The 23,739-nt window shown below is 46.3% G+C and overlaps 1 protein-coding gene across 4 annotated transcripts in view; it reads left to right on the top strand.

Annotated features, from left to right (window-relative positions):
* The window catches only part of SPTLC3 (serine palmitoyltransferase long chain base subunit 3), a 168,677-nt gene that overhangs the window by 110,424 nt on the left and 34,514 nt on the right, over positions 1–23,739 (top strand). For all 4 annotated transcript variants that reach the window (XM_053285430.1, XM_053285428.1, XM_053285429.1 and 1 more), the window contains exons 5-8: positions 9,275–9,399; positions 13,263–13,356; positions 18,670–18,775; positions 20,896–21,115. In XM_053285430.1, coding sequence (XP_053141405.1) covers positions 9,275–9,399; positions 13,263–13,356; positions 18,670–18,775; positions 20,896–21,115 — 545 coding nt within the window. The remainder of the gene's footprint in view (positions 1–9,274; positions 9,400–13,262; positions 13,357–18,669; positions 18,776–20,895; positions 21,116–23,739) is intronic.

The following is a 23,739-nucleotide window of genomic DNA, read 5'->3' as shown; positions in this document are numbered from 1 at the left end:
TTTGAACCTCAGCTGGGCTCTTCATCCCCACCCAGCATGGCTTGTCACAGATCTTCCAGTGATAAGATCGGTCTCATAGTTTTCCTTAAACACCTCACCCACCACCTACAGAAGATCCACTCTAATTAGAGATGTGCAAAGCAAAGGACTGTCTTGCACATCCTTGTCCATCAGGTTTTGCATTTGCAAAACTGAACCGAGAGTTCCTTCTCCTTGTGTTCCTTCCAGGAGCCATTGCCATGCAGATATGACTGAGTGCTGATGTCACTTAAAACAGATTAAGGGTATTCACACAACCCACCAGGTGGGGGGAGGCAGGGCCCACCTTCTCTCCAGACGATGGGGATTTTGTGCTTGGAGCAGTGCAGATCTCCAGAGGCCGAGACGCAGCCTCCCGGCCTCCAGGTATCTTACAGTGCGATGAGCATGGTGCATTGGAGGATGGATGCCCCCGTACAGCCTGCCCACAGGAAGAGCCCGGACCTGCCTAGAGCCCACAGTTCATTCGCACTGTTGTTAAAAGTCAGGTGGAAAGCCCACACCCAGCTGCTCGACACTTTCTTCTGTTGCAGAGATGGTGGGCAGGGGCAATGGAGCAGGGGGGCTGCTGGGCTTTCTTTCCCAGCACCGGCTCTGAAGATGCTGGGACGGGGGGAGCTTGGACCTGCACACTCGGAGGGAGGAACAAGGCGTTGGCAAGCTGGAGAAATGCTACTCTAGGAGTGGTGAGGAGGGAAACGGGGGCAGTGGCGGCAACAGGGGGAGAGCAACGGGGCAGCAGGGGGTGTGGGGGGGAGAAACGTGGCGGTCTGTGTTAATGTATTGCTAGTAAGCCTTGACCCCTTCAAGTCCCCACACACCCTTCTGCTTGAAAAAAAGAAAACACCTGCGGGATATAGACACGGAAATGTGTGTATGTATACACAAAAATACATAGATAGATGAAAACACAGTACTTATGAAACCTAAACTCACCGTACTATTTGGAGAACACTGAGTATATGTATGGGTAACTTGAGCCTAAGGACACTACTGGACGGTTTGGTATATGTATGAACTCTAAAAGTATGAATGCCTTTGTTTTGTTCAAGCATTCATTGCCAATAGTCATTATTGGAGAGTGTGCCCTCAGAAACCCAGTTGTGGGGGCAGGGGCAGGGGAGAGATGGTCATCAACATTATTAGAGTAAAGAAAAGGGAGGTTTTAGGGCCAAACTAAATGTTGCTTTTAAGCATGTGCTTTGCAACCGTGTGCTTTGGGCTTTAAAAAAAGCCCGCTAAATAGCAGCCACAGGAGGCCCCATTGGGAGTGCTGTGGAAGGGGAGGAGGGCTTTAACCCATTGCCCCCATCCTGGTGCCAGTTTAGAGTTGAGCCCCTGTGGCTGCTATGGAGGATTCTTTGTTCTTGCTTTTAAAAAGAGCACACCATTCAAAAGCATGTGCTTATATTTAGGTTTACCAACTTAAAGGTGGCATGTAATGCTCAGCATAAAAGAACAGAAGACACATGCATTCTTAGAGAAAAGGCTCAGGGAAATGAGCTTCTCTCTAATGGAATTGAGAAAGAGTCCATTTGGATGTTCTGCTATACTTTGAAAATCATCATACATGAGTGCCATAGTAACTGTAAATCGGGGCCAGACAAAGGGATTTGGGAGCCTACTGCAAGATGAGATTTGGGGCCTCTTCAGATGTATGCCGCACCATAGGCACCACTGAAAATGGGAGGGGGGGCTTTTCTACCACCCCCTTTAGGGGAGGGGGCTGTGAAAAAAGGTCAGGAACAGCAGGCAGCCCCCATAGCCACACTCATCCTGACAACCTTGCCCCCTAGGCACACAGAAAGCTGCCTTAAACGGAGTCAGACCATTGCTCATTCTCGCTCAATGGTATCTACTCCGACTGGCAGCAACTCTCTTGAGTCTTTCAAAAACATCGAGGCAATTCTCATGCTCGTGCAAAACCGGGCTGAGGAAGTCCAGCCTGGTTTTGCACGCACATGTGAACCGCCAGGATTGGGGCTAATCCCGGCGGCACCGTGGTGGCAAACCCACCTATGGAGCCTGCCTCTAAAACGAGGTCCAGGGAGCAAGCACTCCCATCACCTTGTTTTTCAGATCGTCTGTCAGCTGCGGCTGAAAGCTGCCCCAGCTAGCAGACTCAGGGAGGGGGATCCCCATAATGCACTGCGCAATTGTACTGTGCATTATTGGAGCTCCAGGGGGTGGGGCAATGCGTCTTGGCACCCCAGCTCACAGAGGTGCCAGCAGCAGATGGTCCAAGGAGAGGGAACTGCTCATGTGCAGGGAGGGAGGCTTTTCAGGGCTTCCTCCCCACTAACCCTATTTCCCTTTTTCACTGGTCGTGGGAAAGGACTCCCTGCTCATGCTGCCAGGGAGTGAACCTGGGACCTTCTGCATGCAAGCATGCAGATGCTATTCCACTAAGAAAAAAAGCTGTTGTGTTTTTTTTAAAAAAAGAATTCCCTGTGATCCATTTGGTAAAATTTTATTTTGATGCAAGTATAAGATCAGACCACAAAATCATGTCTTTTGGGCAAGACAAGGGGGAAATGTTTAATGTTCAGCTGTGCAGTCTGCATCTTTTTGCAAAGAGTGAAAATAGCTAATTGTTTTATACCACTGCCAGCTTTAAAAGATCTCAACTCCCCCTGCCCAGAAAAATGTATGCCGTCTTCACGTATTATGGTCAGCACTCTAAAATCTGGTGGGGTGTGCGAACCAGCTTGTTTTGACAGGTTCAGGGCTGGTCTCAGTTTAAACCACACCAGGCCCGGTTCGAAACGAGCCTCCTTAGAGCCATTTTCGTGACATCTGTGCATGTGCAGAAACCATCTGCGTGGCCACATGTGTCACGCATATGGCTTCTGCGCATGCACAGGGGTGACTAAAATGGCCCCCGCATATGTGCAGAGGAGCGAACCAGGCTGCCGCTGGCCTTGGCTACTCAGGGGAAGGCTGGGGGGGGGGAGCTGCTGCCACCCCACTCCCGCGTCCACCGCCACAGCTGCGGCTTCTACTTGTAAGTACAGCTTTACTTCCTTCCTGCCCCCTTTATACTTTTGACAGCCCCCCTGCCCCTGTCCTGGCGAAGAAGAATACTCACTGGATTCCCCTTTACCAGTATAGCTCCAGTTCTGTTGAACTGGCTCAGTTTGAACTCAACCGGTTCTGGTTCGACTGGGCCCAAACCGGGCTGGGTCCAGTGTTCTCTCCAGTTGTTGTTTTTTTAATCTGTGTGCAGAATGAGTTTTGTTCAGAGCAGCAGTATCAGCACAGTGTGTGTTGGGAATTCTCTCTGGTAAGAGATACCCTTCAATTACAGCAGAGTGCACAGAGACAAAGTACAGTGGAGTCTGCTTAGGCATGTGTGTATGCTGAGAGCAAAAGAAACTTGGAGCCAGTTCATAGTTTCAAATCAATATGAGGAGTCTTTATTGGAGAACTCCATTCTAGATAGGAAAGTGGAGAGATAGGATCTCTAATCTAGCTAGCTAGCTGGATGCAGAGGGATGCTGTCTGCATCTCTGTGCACACATGGTGCAGAGAGAGGCAAGCGTGTGTTAGGGAGAAGGGAGGCAGGAAGGAAGGAAGTCCCTGAGAGTAGCAATCTACATACCAAAGGGATAGTGTCAGAGCAGTAGAGAGGAGGAATGACCAATATCTTGACCCCTCTAGCACTCTGACTCACTAGTCTGTCCCCCTCTGTCATTGAGACATGAGACAGCACAGAGTCCTTCACTTCCAACAGTGTGTGCTCATGTGCACTCAGAATGGGGCCTTCCTGATTCAACCTGAGCTGCGCTCAGGATCTAAAATTAACTGAGCAAACATTTTTAAAATGTGTTAGCGCGCACACACACCTTAGAGGGAACACTGGCTGGGTCGGTTTGAATCCATTCTGGTTTCAAGACAAAGCAGCAAATCCAGTTTTGTGCACATCCCTAAAATCTGGTCCCCCACTTCATTCATTCATTGATTCATTCATTCATGCCTTCCCTCTCCTACATACCACGCTTGTGGTTTTTGGGAAGACCACAAGCAGGAGATGAAGTTATACCTTTAAGATCGCAGGCCCAGACGAGGCTATTTCCACTCTTGCCCCCTGAGATTCTTTTACACTGAGTAGATGTGAAATGCCAAATTCATGTCATCACACATCTTTGTTAAATTAAGACATTAAAATAGCTTGCACAGCACTTCATAAAGGACTTCATCAATTTGCCACAACTCGTGTATCTCAAACAAACAACATAGATTAGAACTCAACCTGTTGATTGATATTAGAACTCCAATTATACCTACAAAAGCCAAAGCATTCATGACTGGACAATTCTGCCTAATAAAAATAAAAGACACAGGTGAATTGTATCAAAAACCTCAAGGCTCAGACAATGCTTACTGAAGGAAGGCTCTTCCTTCAAGGAACCCAGAGTGATTACATGGTTATGATTATTCTCACAACCACCCAGTTAGGCTGTCTCTCAGCCAGCCTGAGAGAGAAATGACTGGCACTGTCACCCAGTGAATTTTATGGCTGAGTAAGTAAGTGGCGCAGCGGGGAAATGCTTGACTAACAAGCAGAAGGTTGCTGGTTTGAATCCCCGCTGGTACTATATTGGGCAGCAGCGATATAGGAAGATGCTGAAAGGCATCATCTCACACAGCGCGGGAGGAGGAGGCAATGGTAAACCCCTCCTGGATTCTACCAAAGACAACCACAGGGCTCTGTGGGCGCCAGCAGTCGAAATCAACTTGACGGCTCACTTTGGGGATTTGGACTCTGGTCTGCGCAGTCCTAGTCCAAGACTTTAGCCCAGGGCTGCACAACTTCAGCTTTCCTTCAGATGTTGGACTGCAACTTGTAATCCAACATCTGCCCGAGAGCGACAACTCCCATCATCCCTTACTATTGGCCACAGTGGCTGGGGATGATGGAAGTTGTAGTCCCCAAACAGCTGGAGGGCCAAAGTTGTGCAGCGATGCTTCAACCACTATACCATGTTGAGGGGGGAATGAGGAAATAAAAAGGAGAGCACATCAATTAATAAACCTCCTCACTTACTATATGCTGCTTGGGTGTTTCATCCTCCCTCCTCACCAACTGAGAGCTATTCTTTTGTCAGACTGGGGGCTGCTGGGCAGAAGCTAAGTTGTAGTGTTCTCTCCAAGCCAAGAGGCACCCCCCCACCGCCCCTCTCTCTCTCACACACACACACCCCTGAGACAGGAGTTAAGTAGCTTGTAAATAGTCACATCTTTTTTAGCTCCCTTGGTGAACACAAATGGATATGCAGCAACAAATATGCCATCTGACTTGAATATAAGCATGTGCTTTATCAGATTGTTTTCTTCTGGGATTTCACCAGTAATACATTGAATGCTCTTAAATCTGATATGACATTGGCAAGAGAACATTGCGGGGGGAGTGGGGGAGATTTTAACTGATCCCAGCCATGGCTATTCTTACTGAGAACTACCCAGGAATTCAGAAGAATCCAGAGTATTTTGTTTTTATATTTATATTTGAACAGTAAACGATTGGCAGCACCTAGGATGTAAAATGACCCAGACCAGGCTTCCCCAAACTGCGGCCCTCCAGATGTTGCTGAACTACAACTCCCAGCATCCCTAGCCACAATTTATTGTGGCTGGGTATCCTGGGAGTTGTAGTTCAGCAACATCTGGAGGGCCGCAGTTTGGGGAAGCCTGACCCAGACACTCTGTGAAATTGCAGGAGTGAGTGGCTTCTTTTGTGCGTTTTGTTTGTTTGTTTGTTTGTTTGTTTGTTTGTTTCACGTTAAAACATAAACACCAAACTTCACCCAGACTTCAAAGGGCTCCATGCAAATGCATCGATTGCATGTTCCTTAAGCCGGGCCTGCTGTAAATAGACAACATCTTCATTATTTTAGTGACAGCTGATCTCCTCCAAAATGCTTTAAAACCCACAGTAATAAAATCCCTCACCCCGCTTCTGGTGCTCGCTATTTTATGGATTACTAAATTGGCTGGGTGACTTAATCAGAGGTGACCCATTGCCTTCCCCAGATCTTGTTTGAATGTCACATCTAGCTCATGCCTCATCTAAATAATGACACTGGAAATGGAAGTTTAGAGTAGTTTCTTCATTGGTAAAAGTTATTCAGGTCGTTCACGCAACCAGTGTACCTAGCGGTGGGGAGGGTGGGCCAGGAGGCAGGCCCTACCTGCCTCCCCACACATGATCGCTGCTGGTCTAAAAGCTCTGCCGCTCACACAGCACACGTGGCTGCCCCCTGCCCCAGCTCTCTCGCTCTCTCAGTTTAGTATGGTCCCCAGGTGCAGTTTTTTCCCCCTTAAGGACAGCTGTTTGTGCTCACAGTTCCCAGCATTGTAGGCATAAAAAACAGGTTTGTGCTCACAGTTCCCAGCATTGCCCACACAGTCCCTTTTTTTTTTGGTGGGATGACTGGGAGCTTTGGTTCCCTTTTTTTTCCCTTGACATGGGGGGTCAGGAAGACTGTCTGGGGGGTTTTTTGAGGTGGGGGGAGGACTGCCAGCAGCTGGCCCACACTGTCCCTTTGTGGTTGGTTGGTTGGTTGGTTGGTTGGTTGGTTGGTTGGTTGGTTGGTTGGTTTTTGAAGGGGTGACTGGGAGCTGAGAGGGTTTTTTTGTTTTTTGTTTTGGTGGTGTGGGGTGTGGAAGACTGGCTGGTGGGTTTTTTGGGGGGGGCAGAACAATGGCACTGGGTTTTTTCTTTGGGGGGCGGGAAGATCAGCAGCGCTTCCTCACAGTCCCAACGGTTTTTAACGGCCCCTTACCTCCCAGCAATTTGGGGCTTCATTTGGTTCTCCGTTCTGTAGTTTACCTGCCAGCCGCCCCCTCTCTGTGGTCGGTTTCCTCTGCCTTTCCTTTTGTTCCTTTCCTTTCCTTTCCTTCTTGTTCCCCGAGTCTGCCGATTCCCACATGCCTCCCTCGCTGCCGCTCCCTCCCAAGGCAATGATTCCTCCTTTTCTCTCTGCCTTTCCTCCTTTCTTCCTCCGTCTCCTGAGTCTGCCGATTCTGCCTGCCTGCCTGCCTCTCTCGCTGCCGCTCCCTTCCCAAGGCAATGGATTCAGGTATACGCACGGCTCCCGACGCCTCCAGACATAGTCCTCAACTCGGTCGTCTGTAAGCGAATTATATATATAGATCCCTGCAATCGGGCTCTGTACCGGAGGACTGGAAAGTAGCAAATGTAACACCGATTTTCAAAAAGGGATCTAGGGGTGATCTGGGAAATTACAGGCCGGTTAGCTTAATGTCCGTTCCAGGCAAATTGATGGAAAACATCATCAAAGATAAAATTGTAAAGCACATAGAAGAACAGGCCCTCCTGGGAGTGAAGCAGCATGGCTTCTGCAAAAGTAAATCTTGCCTCACCAAACTTTTGGAGTTCTTTGAGAGTGTCAACAAGTGTATGGATCAAGTTGACATAGTATACCTGGACTTCCAAAAAGCTTTCAACAAAGTTCCTCATCAAAGACCCCTGAGGAAACTTAGAAGTCATGAGATAAGGGGATAAGTACATGTGTGGATTGCTAACTGGTTGAAAGACAGGAAACAGAGGGTAGATATAAATGGAGAGTTTTCACAATGGAGGGAAGTAAGAAGTGGGATCCCCCAGGGATCTGTGCTGGGACCGGTGCTTTTTAATTTATTCATAAATGATCTAGAAGCAGGGGTAAGCAGCAAGGTGGCCAAATTTGCAGATGATACCAAACTCTTTCAGGTAGTGAAATCCAAAAGAGATTGTGAGGAGCTCCAAAAGGATCTCTCCAAACTGGGTGAGTGGGCAACAAAATGGCAAATGCGGTTCAATGTTGGCAAGTGTAAAGTGATGCATATTGGGATGAAAAAACCCCACTTCAAATATATGCTGATGGGATCTGAGCTGTTGGTTATTGATCAGGAGAGGGGTCTTGGTGCCATGGTGGACAGCTCTTTGAAAGTGTCGACTCAATGTGTGGCAGCTGTGAAAAAGGCCAATTCCATGCTAGGGATCATTAGGAAGGGGAATGAAAATAAAAGTGCTAATATTATAATGCCCTTATACAAAACTATGGTGCAGCCACACCTGGAGTACTCCGTACAATTCCAGTCACCACATCTTAAAAAAAACATTGTAGAACTGGAAAATGTGCAGAAGAGGGCAGCCAAGATGATCATGGGCCTAGAGCACCTTTCTTATGATGATCATGGGCCTAGAGCACCTTTCAATGCTACAACACCTGGGGCTATTTAGTTTAGGAAAAAAATGACTGTGGGGACACATGATAGAGGTCTGTAAAATCATGCATGGTGTGGAGAAAGTGGATAGAGAGAAATTCTTCTTCCTCTCACATAACACTAGAACCAGGGGTCATTCCATGAAACTGATTGCCAGGAAATCTAGGACCAGCAAACGGAAGTACTTTTTCACACAACACATAATCAGCTTGTGGAATTCTCTGCCACAAGATGTGGTGATGGCCAACAACCTGGAAGGCTTTAAGAGGGTTTTGGATAACTTCACGGAGGAGGGGTCTCTCAACGGCTACTAGTTAAAGGGCTATAGGCCATCTCTAGCCTCAAAGGCAGGATGCTTCTGAGTACCAGTTGCAGGGGAGCAACAGCAGGAGAGAGGGCATGCCTTCAATTCCTGCCTGTGGCTTCCAGCAGCATCTGGTGGGCCACTGTGTGAAACAGGATGCTAGATGGGCCATTTGGGGCCTGATCCAGCAGGGCTGTTCTTATGTTCACTGGGATCAGTTCCGATCCTGGCGGTTCTCACAGGCAGCTCTACCTGGGTGGGGCTGTTCTAGCCTGGGTAGAACTGGTTGTGAGAACAACCTCAATATATGAAGTTGCTGAATAAAACTCATCTGTATTCTCTGCTGTTTTGCTTAAGTCTGAACATAAGAACAGCCCTGGTGGATCAGGCCCAAGGCCGATCTAGTCCAGCATCCTGTTTCACACAGTGGCCCACCAGATGCCGCTGGAAGCCTACAGGCAGGAGTTGAGGGAATGCGCTCTCTCCTGCTGTTACTCCCCTGCAACTGATATTTAGAGGCATCCTGCCGGAAGTGGCCTGTAGCCCTCAGACTAGTAGCCGTTGATAGACTTAAGTTTCAGAGTATTCTGAATTGGTCTACCTTTTGCAAACTGTTGATGACTGGATTTTCTTGGGAATTGATTTCAGTTTCTATTTCTGATGAGACTTTTAAAACTAATTTTTCTTGGTTTACAACAGGCAACCTTGATAAGAACGTGGAACTAGAAAATCTAGTAGCAGAATTCCTTGGTGTTGAAGCAGCTCTGGCATTTGGCATGGGCTTTGCTACAAATTCTATGAATATTCCAGCACTGGTTGGGAAGGTGAGATAACATATTTAAGAATTTTCACCCATAAAAAAAATTAAAGAGTTTTTTCTCTGTGCCTTTTTGTCACCTGTGAATGGATATTGAAGGAACAATAATCTCTCTAGTGTTTATTCTGACTCCTTCTTTTGTGCCCTGCTTAAAGGGGGGGGGGCAACATCCAAACTACTTAATCATGACTCAGCACCATTGAAATCATGACTAGCTTGGTCTGAATGCTGCCCAGTATTTATAACTTTAGCATTTATATTGCATGTCAGGTATTCAGAATATGCATTACCTTGTTGTAATCCTTGCAACAACTTGTAAGGTAGGTCTGGGTCATCCCCATAGTGCAGATGCAGGACTGAGAGAGTGGTTTGCCTAAGGTCATCTAGTGATGAGAGGCTAGAATCTAACCAGGGACGTTTGACTTGTAGCTCAGCCACAATGCAGTTCTCCAACAAGGTTCCCGCTAACGGAGATTCCCAAATGTTGTTGACTACAACTCCCATAATCCCCAAGCAAAAGCCACTGCAGCTGAGGATTCTGGGAGTTGTAGTCAACAGCGTCTGGGAATCCCTGTTAGAGGGAATATTGGTCTCCAACAGTGTTCCCTCTAACAGGGATTCCCAAACCTCGTTGACTACATATCCCATAATCCCCAAGCAGAGGATGTTGCAGCTGGGGATGCTGGGATATCAAGAACAACATCATCTGGGGATCCTTGTTAGAGGGAACACTGGTCTCCAACCCAGTGATTTCAAGCTATCTAATCTAGTAATTATCTTAACCACTATATGCATTAAATAATCTCTGGTAATTGTGTTGTGATTTGTTTTACACATACTAATATTTCAGATAATATTTGAGATACATGAAGAAGTGTTTTCCTCAGTTGAGCTGCAAATGTACAACAAATATCTTTTTACTGTTTTTATGATTCTTAATCAAAAGACTAGTTTAGATTCTGTTTTTAAGACTAAGGTAGAACCCGGGGGTGGGAAATGCAGACCTTCTTAAGAAAATAGATCGGCCTGATCCATAGCAATAGCATTGCTTGTCATCTTAATAAGAATATAGTCCAGTGAACACCATCATGGGAAGGTAAAGTCAGGGCTGCGTTTGCACTTGGCATGGAAATAGGTGTCCTGTGATGGGCCTTTCAAATGGGAAGGGTCATGGATCATAGCACTTGCTTTGAAGCCTGCTGTCTCTAATTAAGTTAGGTAGGAAGAGTGGAAGAGACCCTTGTTTCAGACCGTGGAAAGCCATTACCAGTTGATAGCTAATACTGGACTTGATGGACCAGTGGACTGACTCTGTATAAAGCAACTTCATATATCTGTTCATAGGCTTCATAATGCTGCCATCTGTTTTCAACTTTATCCCTGCGACTCTTCGGATAAAGTTGCTAAAAGGTACTTCTTTAAAAACTCACGTGTAGGGGTCAGAAAGGTAGTATAAACATCATGCAACCATGCTGTAAGCTGGGCCTTTAAAAAAAACAACCCTTCCATTTTTTACAGGATCCAAAGAATGGCAATCATGGGATCGTTTAAATTCGTACAGAACTAAACTGTTAAACTTGGAAAAAAATTTTAAATGAGTGTTTCTTGAGAATCAAACTGCAGTGACAGCAAAGATGGCTTGAGATATAGGTCTTCAGCTTTTCAGGACAAAATAAAATTATTTTACACCAGTCAGTATGAGATATGATGCTGGGCTATGAAGGGATTAGAGGACTCTTCTAATAACATTAAATTAATTAATTAAAGCTGCTGTCCTCAGAAAAGTAAATTATCAAATACCACAACTAATGCTAGAAGGAATGCTAACAGGAAAAAGATCAAGAGGAAGGGATGGATGGATGACCGAGAGAAAGCTGCAAATGTACATTTACCTGAGGATAGGCGCTGTTGATCACAATTGGGGTTACTTCCAAGTGCACATGTGTAGGACTGTGGTACACACTAAGGGTTTTCTGTGGGATGGAAAACAGAACACAAAAAAACCCAGTTTCATTTTGTTTCTGTTCAGTCTTGTTGCCTTGTGGTCAGAAGGTTAAGGTGTTTCTGCCATAAAGCATTTTGTTCAATTGTGCTGCAGTTAGATGGTGACTTACTAGCTGGCTTCTTTTCTTCTGTAAAACTTCCATTTAGATAGCAGAAATAAATTTACCAAATAGTGGCCCAGTTCATATGGCACATGAAGCCAGGATTAAACCCTGGCTTTGTGTAACATCCCCTAGCCTTGGGTATGCACACTCTCCGTCTCCCCTTCATACATGTAAGGGAAAGAAGGATCTGCTTCTCATTCTTGCTTAGAATAAGCTAGGATCATCTGTTGGGACCTCTGAACTGGACAATCCTGCCTTATTTTAACCAGAGTTCCCAAATAAACCAGGATATGAAACTGGGATTAGAAGACTCTTTTAATAGCGGTCTTCAGTAAATGATGATAGTTTTAACATTGTCCACTACTACCTACAATGCATAGATCAAAGGCTGCCATGAGTGTGGTGTAGGCAATTTGTCAACAATGATTAATTAGAATGAGCGCATTAGGAATTGACAGAGGGAGTCTATCTCTGTTGGTCCTTTTGGATCTCTCAGCAGCTTTTGATACTATCAACCATAGTATCTGTCTGGAGTGTCTGAGGAGGTTGGGGTGGGAGGCACTGCTTTACAGTAGTTTCTCTCCTACCTCCCGGGCAGATTCCAGATGGTGCCCTTTGGAGACTGTTGCTCTTCAAAATCCAAACTTTTATATGGTTTCCCTGAGGGCTCCATATTGTCTCCAATGCTTTTTAACATCTACACAAAACCACTGGGGGAGATCATCAGGATATTTGGTGCAGGGTGTTATCAGTATGCTGATGATAGCCAAATCTATTTCTCCATGTCAACATCATCAGGAGAAGGCATAACCTCCCTAAATGCCTCCCTAGGGATGGTGATGGGTTGGATGAGGTATAACAAACTGAGACTGGATCCAGATAAGATGGAGGTACTTATTGTGCGAGGTTGGGACTTGGGAGACAGTTTTGATCTGCCTGTTCTGAATGGGGTCACACTTCCCCAGAAGGAACAGGTACACAGTCTGGGAGTTCTTATGGAGTTCTTCTAACCTCTCCTTGCTGTCCCAGGTTGAGGCAGTGGACAGGTACTTTCTTTTAGCTTTGGCTGATACGCCAGCTGTGTCAGTTTCGTGAGATAAACTACCTCAGAACAGTGGTACATATGCTGATAACCTCCAGACTTGACTACTGCCATGTGCTCTATGTGGGGTTGCCTTTGTACGTAGTCCAGAAACTGCAGTTGTGTTGGTACAGAATGCAACAGCCAGGTTGGTCTCTCGGTCATCTTGGAAAGACCATGTTACTCTTTATGAAAAGAGCAAAACTGGCTACCAATAAGTTTCCAGGCAAAATACAAGGTTCTGGTTATAACCTATAAAGCCCTGAACAGCTTAAGCCCTTGGTATTTAAGATAACATCTTAACATTCGCCATGAGCCCCACTGCCCATTGAGATCTTTTGGAAAGGTTTGTCTGCAGTTACCACCAGCTTGTCTGGTGGCTACACAGGGACGGGCCTTCTCTATTACTGCCCCAAGATTCTAGAAAGCGCTCCCTGCTGAAATAAGAGCCTCCCCATCTCTGACAACTTTTTAAAAAGTCCCTAAAGACTTGTATTTTCACCCAAGCCTTTTGATTTGACTGTGGTTTTAATCTGTTTTAAGGTTTTCATTTTCATTTGTTGTTGTAAACTGCCCAGAGACAGAAGTTTGGAGCGGTCTACACAATTGAGAATTAAATAAATAAATAAATCCACATTATAGCACTAAGTCACTGCAATGAATTATGTTTTTTCCCCTCAGGGATGTCTTATTTTAAGTGATGAATTGAACCATACTTCACTTGTTCTTGGTGCAAGACTCTCGGGTGCTACCATTAGAATTTTCAAGCACAACAGTGAGTATGAATGTTGGGTACCAGGTGTCCCAGTGAAATTAAACTGACTTGTGGGCACTCACAGGATTTTCTGTCACTTAACATGTGAGCATATTCTCTAGAGAGAAGTCTAGTGACTTCATATTGGTCCTTTCAGTATATTTAAATGTTTGCTGTTTGGACAAAAAGAGAGTCCTCGACCTACAAGTACTGAAACTTCATTCTCATTCATTCATAACACTTTAGAATGAGGATGAGGCTGTACTGAAGCTTTTCTGCAATGTGGCATTTTTGTTCTCTAGTAAGAATACTGACAGTTGTGGCATTAGCACACACGAAACAAGGTAGGATCATAGTGTGTTAGAGCTGGAGGGGGCCTTGGAGGTCTTCCGGTCCAATCCCTGACAGGTGGCTATCCAGCTTCTGTTTGAAAACTTCCCGCAAAGAAAGGCCCACCACTGCATGTTCCGCTGTTGAACCGTTTTTATAGTTTGCAAATTCTTCCTAATGTCTTGCATAAATCTGCTTCCTTGTAATTCCAACGCATTGTCCCCAGCTTGTCAGCCCTTTTGGCATAGGCAACCATCTTATTTATTTTTCTGTGTAAGCCACTTTGAGAAATTTTGTGTCCAAGCATTATATATAGCTATACCTCATTCTCTACGAGGGTTCCGTTCCCGCATATTACCGCAGGTAATGAAACCGCAAATAATAAGGCATCGAGTCTATGGGACTGTGGGGGTTTGGTTCCTAGACTCAGAAAAAGCCAAGAAGATGCCCACGGTAGGCCAAATGCCCTTTCGTGCCTAGCAGGCCTTCGGGAGTCCAAGGATGCGACCCCACCCCCAAGTCTCAAAGACCCAGGAATTACATTAAAAATTGTGAATTTTTAAAAAATAAATAACCCATGAAGTGGCTCCTGTGCTCAAAATGGTGGCCATATATAACCTCTGAAGTCATTTCCAGGTATTAATCCCTTATCTGCTTCTCCCCATCTCCCACCCCCACAAATGCCAAGGTTGGGTGTTAATTAACCAACCTCAGATATTCAAAACTGTGAATGTCGGGTCCATGTATGGGGAGGTCCACCTGCAAATATTCATAGTAACAGTAGTTCTACTCTGCCTGCAGGAACAAGAACAAATCCACTCCTCCTCTGTGACAGTTCTTCAGATATTTGAAAACAGCTTCCATACCTCCTTTTAGTTGTCTTGTCCCCAACCTAATCGAACCTAGTTTCTTCAGCAATTCCTCATAGGACTTGGTTTCCAGACCCCTCCTCTGTGTTGCCCTCCCCTGAACCTGTTCCAGTTTTTGACATCCTTTTTAAAATGCAGGGCTCAGAACTGGACCTACTGGTTGACATTCTGTGCAGCACAACATAGGCAGTTCTGAACCACCCGCATTGCTGTGGGCATCTCAGGCAACACTCATGGTGCTGCGCAAGAGTGCTTTTGCACTCATACACTAAAAAGAGCGCAATTGTATTTGTGCAACTATGCTTCCATTACTTCCAATGGGAGTAGTGTCACACAAGTACAATTGTAAGTACCAGCACAGGAGCCTCTTGCACATCAGCATGAGTGTTGCTTCAGGCAGCGTGGGCAGTTCAGAACCACCCCTGTTGCATGGCACAAAATGCCAGCCATCACTAGAGGAAGTCCTATTGAAATGTACTCGTCCTTTAGAGCAGGGATTCTCAACGTTGGGTCCCCAGATGTTTTTGGACTTCAACTCCCAAAATCCCCAACCAAAGGCTACTGGGGCTAGGAATTATGGGAGTTGAAGTCCAATAACATCTGAGGACCCAACGTTGAGAATCCCTGCTTTAGAGTAACTCCTGAGTAGTACTGCTGAGTAATTTCATCAGGATGTCAGCCAGTATTCCAAGTAAGATCTGACCAGCAGAGTAGGAGAGGGCTGAAAATGCAGCTCTCCAGTGCTATAGATATAATACTTTACCTAATTGAACTTTGCAATATCTGCTGAACTTACTTGTGATTAAGAGCTACAGTATAATGCATGCACACACTCCCATTATCTAGTTTTATTACTTCTTATCCATGCTGTGTTGTTCCTACTATGCCTGAGGCAAGTGAATTAATCTTTGTTTCGTAAAAAGCCTTTGTGGAGATCAGCGGGTCACTATTCATCATCAGTTCATCTGTTCTGAGACTGGCCAATAAACCATTCCATCTCATTAGGCTTCTAAAAATTACTTTGAATATACTCAAAGGATTTACAGAGTATTCTGACTACTAGAATGAGATATGCTACTACAGGGATTTACATCCCTTTTTTTTTAAACAAGCGTACCCTTCTATCTTAAAGCTTCAGCTCAAGTACCTCAGAATTGTGACCCCCAGAAGTAAATCTTGCCAAAGCTGGTGGGAGCTAAAAACTCAGCCCCCTAACCACACTGTGGCTTCTTTCCTCCTCCCATCCTCTGGAGCTTCATGGCCAGGGTTCCACAGCATACCCCTAACCTGGCCCCGCCTCTGCAAGGAACTGGCTGGCTAGATGCTCAGGCTCAGCCTGATGCATAGCCAGTCACATGGAGAGGAGGAGGGAGAGATGCTGCCCAACATTCTTCCCCCTCCCCTCCTGGAGCAGGAGCCAAATGTGCAGCATGCAAATGAGTCAGGGAGGTGGATGGGTTCTGTGTAGCCTGTGTACCTCCAGGGGTTCAGTTACCCCGGTTGGAAACCGCTGTGCTGAAGTACCACTGACTTTTCATTTGGCAGGCTAAGGCCCCGCCTAAATGGAGACAGCAGGGTTGAAACCCGACCAACACAGAGAGAGAGAGAGAGAGAGACCCCCTCAAAGATCCAAGAGGTCTTACTCTCCTGGCTTTCCTTGTGTGTGCTTAAAGAAGGGCAGGCAGTTGAGCAAGATTCCAAAGCAGTTCAAGAGTTCACACCGGAAAGTCTAAATAGAAACTGAATTCTTCAAGGTACCTCCACATATAACCTTTTTCCTACATAATTTCTGTGAGAAGGAGAACTCTGATGCGCATAAAGTGGAGCAGGAGAGTTTTCATCACAAAAGCTATGGACTGGGTTGCTGCTGTGCGTGTTGGCTGTACAAAGATGTGCTTTCAGTAAAATGCTTGTGCTACACTTTATATGAGGCAGTGCAAACACTCTGCCCCCACCCCACCCCGCCGCCGCTGCCCGCCCAGAGTTATCCCTGTGTAGAAAAAAATTGTCTGTAGTTCAGATCTGCTTCTTTCATGAGAACTTTTTGGTGGCTGCCATTGGAAAGATGACTCTCAAGTACCATCCTTTCTGTTAACAAATGATACTTCTCCTGTCGTCAAAAGTATTCTCTTTTTTAGAAATGTAGAGAAGCATAATGGAATTCTGTGGGTAAAACAGTCCTGAATAGAAACTTACCAGTTTCCCACAACAAATCTAAAAAGGCATGAGATAATGTTTTAAAAGGCCTTAATAGGTGCTGGAGAGATGACTCATGATGTCTGATAGCGCTGCTATCATCCATCATTCCTCCCACCAAACTATTACCTTATCATGAGTTCAAACACTTTTGGATAAGTCTGAACTGATAGTCTTGGTAAATAATATTGAACCAAAACTAAAAATAACTTGCTAGTTCAACAGAAACCACAGCAGTGGATGGAAAAATTTAACCATTTGCCTTTTCCATTTGGTTTTCATGTATTTATCATTGTTCCTGAAGTAGAAGTTCAATCCACAAAACTGGCCTGTTTGTTAACGACTAAACTAGTGTCGGGGGCAGAGGGGTGGGGGCGGTCTACAAAAGCTTACACTTTACTTTTTAATCATAAGATGCTCCAGGACTCCTTCTAGTTTTCATAGCCATTTTTAACAGACATCGTCATAATCAGGATTAGGTGGGAGTTTTCTTCTAACAGCTGGAGACTTCTCTGTTTTTGGAACAAGAATGGTTCTTCTGAGTACATAAGTGGACATATCTTTTCAAATCATTTTCATTTTAGCCATTCTGCTAAAAGAGAGCCATGAACAAAGTATTGTTACTTCATGAAGTAATTGTTAATCAATGCAGTCCAATTCAGTGAACAATGCAGAGGACAATAACAGTAGGACTAGGAGTCTGAGTGCTATGTATTAGGCCTGTGCAGCCTAAAAGGGTCAGATACGAACCAGCAGAAGAATTGTTGGGAGGGCCAACATGATCCCCCAAAATTGTTGAATCAGGTTGTGTCTGATCAGAAATCCATTTCCCGACATTCCACTTGGACCAAATTAAATGGCCTCTCAGCTGAGAGGCAGTACATTGGCTATTCAAAAATTAAATGCACCTGCACCCTTCAAATGGCCCATTCAGTGCCTCTCAGGAGAGAGGTGGATCACTGGCCATTTAACTTGGACCAACAGGACTGTCAGAACTCCAATGGAGTTCTGCCTTAGAGTTCTGACTGTCACTGAAGATCTCCTTCTGATAATGCCTGCCAGACTAACACAAGTGCACAGCCTTACTGTGTTCCCTTGGGGCAGTAAACAATGTTACTGCTTTGTTCCAAATAGAGATGTAGTGTGAAAGAGTGTGGTAGAAAAGACTTCTAGTTTATATCCCTACCAGATTACGTTCACCATAAACAATGGCTGACATACCGCACGCAAGGGTACATCAGTTCAGCACTGTTGCATGCACATTGCCATCATGAAAATGTTACATGGGAGTAACCTCATTGGAAATAATGAGCTTACTTTTGTGTAACATTTGGGCAATGTGTGCATACAACTGCTATGAACTATTGGGTCAGGGTCCTCGGTTCCAAGGCCTACGGGGTGCTTCACACAACCTATTGGACTGTAGTCCCCACTCTGGGACTTTCCGGGTGCTGCTCCTGGCAATGGAGGTTCTGCCCAGCCAATAGAAGTGGTTCCGCCAGGCCAACTGGGATCCCGGGGGATCCTCCCAATACAGCCAGATTATTCAATAACTTCCAGCTCTAAGGACATGTGGGGTGCTGCTCCTGGCAAATTCAGTGTCCTGTATCCTTGGTATAATTTCCTCTCCCACCGCTGCTGACACAAACAATCCTGTGTTTGCACTTAAGATGAACAGATGAAGATTACAGTAATGGAAATAATAAAGCAAAAGCTGAAACAGCAAGGATAGCCAAGAGGGCTGGGAGTGTGCAAAACACAACTTTATTGGGCTCATGTACTCTTGCACAGTATGTTAGCCCAAGACGATAACATTGGTCTTTTATACAGAGGTGTTGGTTTTGGTTTTGCTTTCTTGTCAGGTGCATGGTGTAAAACTCAGGGAGATTAAACTCTGAAAAATTTGTTGAACACTTTGCTTCTTTGTGTTTACAACTAGATATGCAGAGCTTAGAGAAGTTGTTGAAGGATGCAGTAATTCACGGACAGCCTCGAAGTCGAAGAGCATGGAAAAAAATCCTCATTCTAACAGAGGGAATTTACAGGTATGTGGTGCTCTATTATCTCAGCGGCATACAAATTCAGGGAAAGCGTCTGAAAAATTCTGTGATTTTTAACTATCAGAATGATCTTCCAAGGACTTGTTAAACACATTGTGCTGAATTGAAGGTGATACGTTTATGCATAAATAAAATAAACTTAGGGCCCAGAATGTAAAGACCTACTTCAGTAGCAACCACAGGCTTGAACATCCCCAGTGCGAGTGTTTAACTTTGAACAGCAGACCCTGTTTGCCAGCTGCCATTGCTGGGGGTAGAAAGCAATGGTGCTACTGTTTGGGAAACACCAGCCCTTTGGGGTGCACAAAGCTTCTTGCCCTGTGTTTTGGATCCTGCCCATAGATTAGGAGCAAAGTTTAACAAAAGTGACTGTTAGCAAGTAGTTTTCTTCTCAAAGGTTCTCATGCTGTAGGGGGTCTTGGTCATCTAGTACATCCCCCTGCTCAGTGCAGGGAATCCAGAACTAGAGGTGGCCATCCAACCTCTGTTTGAAGGGATCAAGGGATACCAGCAAGGGATTGCCCACCACTCCCCTAGGGATTCTCAAGAGGAGGTACTCGGAACGCTCCTGCCTCCACACACGCAGAGGCATAAGAAGCCCTCTAGCGGCCTGTGTTCTGAATGCTGTGGTGCCTCCCATCCCAGCACCGAAGCCCTCTGCTGCTCCACCAACCCGCCCCCGCCGTTCCCCTCTTTTCTCATGTAAGGGGCAGTGCTAGCCCCTCCACGCCACTGCCTGCCTTGCCTCCGCCTCCTGCCGTCACTGTCTCAGTCTGCTGCCACCACTTCTAGCCCTCATTTTCCCATCTGCCCATGCACCCAGCATCGGGGCACATGCACACCCACGGCCCTTTCCCCAGGCGGCTTTTGCATCACTGAGCAGGCAGGCTGCTTCCTCGGCACTGCAAGAGCTGGTGGGGAAATGAAAGCCGCTGGCAGGAGGAGGCAGCGGCAACAAAGCAGGGGGCATTGCAGAGGGGCTAGTGCCAGTCCCCACATGATAATCGTGATAGACGGAGGATTTGGCGGTGTGGCAGGGGGGCCTTGCAGTGGGTGAGTGGCAGCGATGGGGATGACAAGAGTGGGCCTCGGCAGGCCCTGGGGGCAGACAACTTGAGCACGCCTGCTCAATTATAGTTGAGCACAACTCAGTTATAGTTGTGCTCTGCTCACGCTGCAGCTCTACTGTTTGTTCTCCACCCAAGGATCACCAGCTTGAAGCCGATGGGTCCTTAGCAATATGTCTGCTGCTGAAGAGGAGGGAGAAATGTGAAAACCCACCTCCTCTGCTCCTAATTGTCTGGGTACGTGCTGAAGCTCAGCATACACCCCCCCCCCCCCCGCAGCAGGCTTCAGAAAATTAGCACTGAGTACTCCCATTGAAATGAATAGAGCAAATAAACGTTTTCCATTAATTTCAGTAGGAGCACTCATGAGTAATTTAGCCTGCATGTAAGCTGGTGACTGGTAGTACATAGTAGAATGCCTTAAATTGTCCCAAAGCCACAACAGAATCTGTGCATTTCTCCACCAAATGAAGTTACGTTGCCTCTTGATAGAATTGCTTCCCCAAAGATAGTTTTCAGCTCTTGAAGTAGTAGGGAGACGGTGAACATCTGTTGCCCAAAGGGCCAACCCAGGTAGGGCTGGAAACACACCAGCTTTTCCATATTTTCTTCATCTCACACTTTTCCCTGCCTGCCACATCATAATCTATGTGGAGCACCGGACCAGAATGCCACCCATACTTACAACCAGATTAGAGCTGTTGCAAAACATATAACATTTTGTAGGCAACACCTTTACAGCACACACCTGGCTGGACCAAGAGAGCAGAGGGCTTCCTTTTGGAACATATCCTTGGACCCCCTATGGGTTGGCCAAATAACGAAAGCCAGCTTTTCCAGATTCACAGAACTCTCTGTTGCCTCTTTGTCTTCCTGGGGACTATCCACAAGTCAATACATTAACCCATTTTAATCTGAGGCTAAAGATTGAGCTGCTTATGTGCAAACAATTGCATGATGCCCATTTTATGAAGCAGTCATTAAGGTTGAATCCAAAAAATGAGTGTTCAGGCTTCATCAGCAGTTTTGTTCCCATAGTATGGAAGGCTCCATTGTTCGCTTGCCAGAAATAGTTGCCTTGAAGAGAAAATATAAAGCCTACCTCTACTTGGACGAAGCTCACAGCATAGGTGCTATCGGCCCAACGGGCAGGGGAGTCGTGGAGTACTTTGGAATGGACCCTAACGATGTCGATGTGCTGATGGGAACATTTACTAAAAGCTTTGGAGCAGCTGGAGGATACATAGCTGGCAAAAAGGTAATGGCAACCATCTTGGGCATTTAAAAGCATTCAAAAGCCCAGGTGATCAGCAGCTTCTAGTATCTCTTTTTAAAAGGTTGAGCTTGGCAAATGGTACCTGGATTGCTGTGGAGATCAGAAAGCAAGTTTCCCCTGTCTGGCTCCTAGAAAATCCTGCTGCTGCCCAAATTTTGCACGAGGATTGCCTTGGTTTTGTATTTGTGTCTTGCACCCTTGGGCACCTGTTGGGGTTAGGTTTTGAAATACTTCGAGGTAGTTCCTGAGGTTGTTCTCATGACCAGCCCTACCTGGGTGGGAGAGGGACAATCCAGGTAGGCTGGTCGTGAGAAGCCCCAGAACCCCTCCCCTGGGTAGCCCTGATTTAGAACCCAGGCTAAAAGTGAGGTAGGAGGGCAAGCACATGCCTCCTACTTCACACCTGGTCTTCTGGTTGCCCATGCTGCCCGCAGCTGCTCCCAGGCTGCCAGCAGTCATCTTCATAGAGGTCGAGGGAAGGAATGGCTGGGCAGCATGGAGCTGCCCCATTATGGGATACCTGGTGGCCTGGCTTCTTCCCCCACCCCCCAATCACTGCTTGTCTCAACACGCATCACTGGTGGGCATGTGGGTGGCGGAGCCTGATCTGGCTGTGGTCATCTGGGGGAAGGCAGGTAGGCTCCTGCCTTCTCCCCAGCCCACCCCCACTGTGGTCATGTGAACGACCTCTTCGCGTGGTCCAGTTGTGCATCCATACCACTGATACCCTCCCAAGTCATGTACCGTGTAGAACAGGTGCTGTTGTTCCTGTCCAGAGTCCCTGTTTTCCTTCTCAAAGTGTTTTCAGTCTGTTCACACCTTGCTGACTTGAGTATCACGTAACAAATATTCAGCTATTAGAAGACTCTTGGTGGTTGTAAGTAATGGTTTTGATGTCTTCTGACATTCAACTAACTTAAATCACTTTCTCATTCTGTTGGGCTACACACAAATCGTACATAATAAGGCTATCCACACGATCAAGCAGTGGGGTGGGGGGGAAGGCAGGGTACAACTAACCTTCCAGATGAGCAAGAAGATGCTGCTGGGAGTACAGCTTATACGCCCAAATGATCCACACTGCTCCAAGCAGCACGGATCTCCGGAGGCCTCCAGATATCCCACAGTGCACCATGTGATGAGTGCAGTGCATTGGGAGATACCATTGTGAGATGGGTACTCTAGGTGCCCATCTCTGTGTCTGCTCAGGCTGCCTGCAGCCACACCCAGCTGAACCCTTAACCCTGGCTAACAGCCAGGTTTAAAAGTAGGGTTAGGCACCACGGCAGCAAAGGGATCACAATTGATCCCAGTGCTGTACATGAGCAGTTAGGCTGCTCGTGAGACTAGGCTCAATATGTCCTTTTGAAATCAACAATGATAAGTCATGACAATGTAGAGATGAAAATGAAGCAATAGAATTGCATGTCAGTAACTGGTTCTCCCAACACTAGAAATGCCTCCGGATTTCTCTGGTTTGAGAAGGCTTTAATTATACGTTTCTGCTGTGAGTATGTTACTGTGCTCTCAGAAGCCCTATGATTGCTATGAAGATTGCTCAGTGAGGTCATGTCAGGAACAGGTACAGCTGCATAGAAATTATCTGCAGGTCCCGCCAGAGGATTAGATGCAGCTGAATATGACATTAGATGCACAGTGTGCTTAGCATTGTTATATTCCTGGTCTCTGTCTTCTACACAAACAGGCTATGCACCTGCACAGAGACCTCGTCGGAATCTAACAAGCTCAATTCTCCTGCTTTGGGCAGGAACCCTGCCCCCAGCCACTATATGTGGCTGCACCACTCCTCATCCCCTAGTCTTTCTTCATCTGAGCTTCAGTGAATATCGTGGAGTCTACAACTCGGCAACGAGTAGGATTCAGCTATCCCCTTGTTGTTTTTCTTCCTGCTTCTTTGATTTCTTTCTTAATTGTCTTTATTCTCCACATAGTAGCGTTTCTGTTCTTTGCATTTTGTTTTTTGCCGATTTTCCCCTACTTTGGAGCTCTGATCCCAGCCAGGATGGAGCGTGGTGGCTGGCCGACCTTCAGCGTTTATGCTGGGCACAACGAACTTCGAAAGTGTGTTCGGTGTGGATCTAAGATCCCTTCCCCCGATACCATATTGAGTGTCTCTTGTGCTTGGGGGAATCCCACATTGTCAAGACCTGTCTTCATTGCCAGAAGTTAACAAAGCAGGTTCGCAAAAATAGGGCTTCTCACCTGCACGCAACCCTGTGGGATCTGGCTCTCCGTTCTTCGGAAGCCTTGTCGCTGAAGCAATAAATGAAGATGGCTTCGTTGGTGCAATCAGAGCGTGCAGTCTCTGCTCCTGTGGAGACCGAAAACCTGGCCTCAATACTGGTTTCGACTCCCTCTGATGCTCAACCATCAGAGACTTTGAGTGAGTACGCACGCTTGGAGGGTCTTCCTCAGTGCCCGGTGCCTATGGTACCTAAGTCCTCCTTGGATCTCTCAGGATCGGTACTGAAGTTGAAAAAGAAGAAGCTGAAATTACATCGAGACTTGCCGGCGGATCATCACCTCCCTCCTATACCCAAGAAGAAGGTGGAGGAGGTTCTTGCATTGGAGGCCCCTGTGGCCAA

This window comes from Hemicordylus capensis, chromosome 1 (genome assembly GCF_027244095.1).
Source record: "Hemicordylus capensis ecotype Gifberg chromosome 1, rHemCap1.1.pri, whole genome shotgun sequence".
NCBI lineage: Eukaryota > Metazoa > Chordata > Lepidosauria > Squamata > Cordylidae > Hemicordylus > Hemicordylus capensis.
The sequence above is the reverse complement of the archived record's forward strand: the minus strand, read 5'-3'. Positions and strand labels throughout refer to the sequence as shown.